The sequence below is a fragment of the Pteropus alecto genome, unplaced genomic scaffold (genome assembly GCF_000325575.1).
Source record: "Pteropus alecto unplaced genomic scaffold, ASM32557v1 scaffold109, whole genome shotgun sequence".
In the NCBI taxonomy this organism is placed as follows: domain Eukaryota; kingdom Metazoa; phylum Chordata; class Mammalia; order Chiroptera; family Pteropodidae; genus Pteropus; species Pteropus alecto.
The window spans coordinates 9,927,438-9,932,780 of NW_006494608.1; the positions used below are offsets into that span (position 1 = coordinate 9,927,438).

The window sequence follows — 5,343 nt, forward strand, 5'->3', positions numbered from 1 at the left end:
CTGCGGGTGGGACTGCAAATTGGTACAGCCACTATGGAAAACAGTATGGAGCTTCCTCAAAAAACTAAGAATTGATCTACCATATGATCCAGCAATTCCACTACTGGATATTTACCCCAAAGACTTAAAAACCCATATCCAAAAAGATATTTGTACATCAATGTTCATAGCAGCATTATTCACAGTGGCCAGGACATGGAAGCAACCGAAGTATTCTATGATAGATGATTGGCAAAAGAAGCCGTGGCACATATATACAATAAAATATTACTCAGCCATAAGAAGGAATGAAATACAGCCATTTGTGACAACCTGGATAGACCTCGAGATGATCATGCTAAGCAAAATAAGCCAGACTGAAAAAGTAGAAAATCACATGATATCACTTATATATGGGATATAAACCTAAAAGCAACAAATGAAGAGGACAAACAGAGACTCAGGGACATGGACTAGTGGTTACCAGAGTGTAGGGTGAAAGGGAGGAGGGGAGAGGTAGACAGGGATAAGGAGTCAAATGTAGGGGGCTGGGGGGAGGATGAAGTGGGTAAAGGGGATCAAATATACAGTAGCTAAAGGAAACTGGACTTTGGGTGGAAAACACAATAGAATATACAGATGTCAAATTATAATGTACACTTGAAAATTATATAATTGTATTAACCAATATTACCCCAATAAACTAAATAAATAAATAAACAAATAAATAAAATTCTAACCTATTTAAATTGCACATCATGGTGATTTGATATGTGTATACATTGTAAAAGGATTTCCTCCATCTAGTTAATTGACTCATCCATTGTCTCACATATTTATCTTGTTTTGATAAGAACATTTAAGTTCTTTTCTCTCATACTATTCCTAAAAGTATTAAAGTTTGAGCCAATTAAAATATAATTAATTTTGATAAGGAGAACCATCAGCTTTTCAATGAAGATTCTTTAAATTATTTTTGCTCACAAAAAAATATTTTTTGCCTTGAGACAAATTATAGAAATTTTTATTTAAAAAAAATTAAAAATTATTGTGACCTTGCTACCTCTAAGGAAAAAATTTTTATCTTAGACATTTTATTGATTATTAAACTTGTTTTCTGTGTTTCAGCTTCATCCCACTCTATAATAAATAATAAATAGCTCTGTATTTATAATAAATAATATTGGGACTTTTTTTTTTTTAGAATTAGTCACCGAAGAATAAATTGCTGTGTCGTAGAGAGCTCTCACCGCTAGGCAGACATTCCTTCAAATGCAGTTCACAAAGAACCACACTACCTTGGGGAAACTATATTTTAAACCATAGAGAAGTAACACTCCTTTTCAGGGAAATTGCCATGCCATCCTAGATGTCGCTAACATTATAGAGCTCCTCAAATACCACTGCTTGCCTCAAATATTTGGTTGTTAGGATTTTAGTTCATGTAATTGTTATATTAGGAGAGAGTCAGGGACCATATCATTTTTCTAACTGGAAATGACCGCAGTTTTGCAACTTTAGGGATCAGAACTCTGAAGTCCAGAAAGTGAAAGGCCCTCCCTAACTAAGTCTCTCAGCAGTGGGTGGAGCTCTGGGAGCCCCTCAAGGATACTTTGCCTTCAGCTAAGCTCAAGCCAGTATTTATACAAATTCATGAAAGAATGAGCTTGTGCTACAACAGGCTCCTACTGAATTTTTAATAAATGCAAGATAATTTATTCAAAGCAAGGAGACTTTTACAAAATGATTTTTCAGATTTCTGTCAGCTTCTTTCTCTTCAAAGTAGACTAAACTTTCCATTTCACTTGATTTATAAATATTTGGGTTTCTAAAGAAAATAACTTCAGTTTTGTTATCTTCCAACAGATAGAGTGGGAAAAATAAAGACCAATGTAGAGTAAAATTAGAATATGTTGGACTTTAAAATAAAGATTGAAAAGAAATATACAATCTGAATCATATTTCACACTGTGATAGAGATCATGAAAATAATTCATTTAGATTAATCTAGAAAAAGTATTTGCTTACAACTAATATTTCAGAGAAAAAGAGTACTAATCTCATTTCTCACTTGAATAGAAGGTTCTTTTAGTCCATGAGCATTCCATCTTTTTTAATTTAATTTTTAACTTTAAAAATACTCTAAAGTAGGTAGATGCCTAAAAGGGGTCATCATATGCATCATTTATAAACTTAACTTATTTTGTGGATCAGTAGGCTGAGTGGTTTAATTGGGATAAATGGAGCAAGTAAAAGATCAATGAACCAGTGTGAAATTTTCTTGTATGAGTCAAGAGAGTTTCCTGGTTAATTTATGGTGGTCCAATACTATTAAGAGCTGCTTCAAAAAGTTATTTATTGTGCTCCTCAAAGGACTGACATAATCTAGTAAAATACAAAACAACAGGCATTTCATAAATTTTGGTCACAAATCTTATAAACTGGAATATTTCAATATAATCATCCTGACGTAGTACCCTTAAGAAATGGAACTAGTAAAATAACAGCGAACTGAGAATCAGAAGGTCTCCATTTTAGGACCAGGCAGGCAGTTAGCCTTAGGCAAACCACCTACTTCTGTGTGTCCCAGTTTCTCTACTGATAGGCAAGTTAGTTGTGTGACTAGCAGTGGCCAAATTAGACATGACCATAAATAAATACTAAAGAGAAACAAGAGTTTTAAATAGTAAATATTTTTATCCTCTTCTACATATCCATGAGCATTCCATCTTTTTTAATCCATGTTAAAAAAGACCCTGTTTAAATCCCACCTCCTTTTGGAAAACTAGACTCTTGTCAGCCTTTATGGCTTTTTATTCTATAATTATTTTTTAATGTGCAAAGCACCATATGAGTACTTACGATATTATGATACTGTTTTTTATGTTTCCTGTTTTCTTAGTTCAAATTTGATTTCCCACCTCAACTCTAACTACTTGGAGAATAAAGACTGTCACGTAGTAGACACTCTATACATAGTTTTGGTTGAATTATCCTCCTATGGAAAAAAAACATAATTGTGAATGGAGAATGTTTAAAAGTTTGTTTGTTCTATAGTACCACATTTTATTTCAGAATTATTTAATACCAAGCAAATATTCTAATTAAAAATAAAATGTCAGACTCTTTAGAGCTTTGACTTAACATTCTAACTCTTAACGATTCTCTTTTTTTTTTTAAGGTGGGATATCTCAGGAGCTGTCATTGGTACAGAATGTGGAACAATAGAATCAGGTTTATCAATGGTCTTCCTCAAAGATGGAGAGAGGAAATTATGCACTCCATACATGGACACTACTGGTTATGGGAACCTGAGGTTTTACTTTGTTATGGGTAGGTACATTTCGAACAAATTTTGTTGACCTCGGGCAGATTCTAGGCCAGCACCTATCTCTGAGGAAGTAGTATTGTTTGTTGTCTACAATAAAAAATGAAAATTCATGAATTTGAGTTCTACTGGTTACGTAAAAGCCTATGATATTCACACCTGCTTGAGACCAGCCCTGCTGGAATCATCCTGTAAGAGAGCTAGTCCTAAAATGCCATAATACCTTCCTCTCATCTTTTCCTCAATGGTCATAGCTGAAAATACAATGGAAGAAAAGCTAAGAACAAAGTACCTCCCTTGCCTAAAGCTTCTAGCTTCCAAAAAAAACAATCATCCAGGTGAGTCATTTGTTTTCATGGATATCATCATTACATAACTCTTTTGTTATGGGAAACTAAGAAAAAATAGGTTTACAATGCTTTATAGTGCTTTAATAATATTTTCTACTTTCTAATAGACTGGCAAACCCATAAAGAAAAAAAGTGTTCATAAGACATGTTTTTTTCAAAATATTGTCAAGCAAATAAATAGTTAAAATTTTGGAAAAAGTACCTAAGGAGAATTTAAGGGGTTGAAATTTGTGACCTCTCAAATTTATCATTTTCGTCAACAAGAGCCGTAGTTACGTATTCTTTCTCTGGATGTCATTCCAGAAATATGAGTAGTTGTCACATGCCTTCTTTGTTGAGTGACTGGAAAGGCACAGGCAACACCTGGAAGTTAAACAGGAAATAAACATTGTCAACCTTTGATCTTACTAGTAAAGATGTCAGTTCATCAGGACAAACAGGCCTCCTGAGTGTAGGCTTCAGCACTGGCTATTTCTTTTTCTCACATTCCTCACTTCCAATAGCACAGAGTGGCATCGTAAACTTTAGATTGTATCATGCTCTCAAACACATTGCCTGTGCAGTATTACCTCATTTTCGATAATGATCTGTTTGAAACAAGTTATTTAAAATATAATAATGTAATCTACCTCTCATTAACTCTGAATCGATTTGTATATTTAAACCCATAACTCATTTCCTTTCATTAGAATTCACACTGGCTTTCACTTTATTAAGAATGATTTCTAAGAAATCTTAATCCTTCCCCCCAAAAGTGTAACCATTTAGTATGCCAGTCTAACTTAAGTATTTTCTCTTTTTACCACTTTGACATATATATTTGAATTCTTGATTTTTTTCATAAGGAAGCATAATAAATCAACTCAATTCAGTGCATTTACATAAGAGAATGTTGTCTTACATGAGATTAAGTCACCTTTACTTCTTTCTGGTACAAACCAGATTATTAATGAATCAACTAAAATAATATTGACTATGAGGGGAAAATTCATTTGAATGAGCCCAAAATACATTATCCCAAATTAAACATCTCCATTCAATTTTAAAAAATAATTAATTCCTACTGATTTATAGAGCACTGAGCTAGAGTATACAGCAGATACAGTTGGGGAAAGTGACTGTACCCAAATCACAGTTGCTGATCGATGACTTAATACATATGAAACCTTCAAAACAGTGCCTAATACATAGTTACAACTCAATATGTCTTTGTTTTTTATTATAAAAATTACCTAGACAGAGTCCTTGTCCACAAGTAACATCTAACTATAAGGGAGAATACAATAGTCTATAATGGAATGAAAATGCTGTGAAAGTGCAGAAAAAACTGTTTAATTGTAGTGGAGGAATTAGAGTAAAGCTTCATAGAGAGAGCATTTGAACTTGGCTGTGAGAGATGGACGTGATTTAAATTTAAGGAGAGAAATTTGAACGTAAGCCAGCATTTTGAGAAAAGGCCCAGTATAAAAGTATATTGGATGTTTGAAGCTGGGTGATTTTCTCAAAATAGCTTAATGCAAAGATATAAAATAGAGCTAGAAAAGCAAATTGGAGTTGGAGTAGTGATATTCTTTAATATGCTAAGGAGTTTAGCTTCTCTTTCTCAAGGCAACATGGAGCCATCAGATGATTCCTGTAAGGTGTGTAATATACTCTCATCTTCGTTTTAGAAAGAAAATTTTGGAA

The 5,343-nt window shown here is 33.3% G+C and overlaps 1 protein-coding gene across 2 annotated transcripts in view; it reads left to right on the top strand.

Annotated features, from left to right (window-relative positions):
* The window catches only part of RELN (reelin), a 457,821-nt gene that overhangs the window by 288,895 nt on the left and 163,583 nt on the right, over nucleotides 1–5,343 (top strand). For both annotated transcript variants that reach the window (XM_006925407.2, XM_025041934.1), the window contains exon 12: nucleotides 3,161–3,312. In XM_006925407.2, the coding sequence (XP_006925469.1) occupies nucleotides 3,161–3,312 (152 nt within the window). The remainder of the gene's footprint in view (nucleotides 1–3,160; nucleotides 3,313–5,343) is intronic.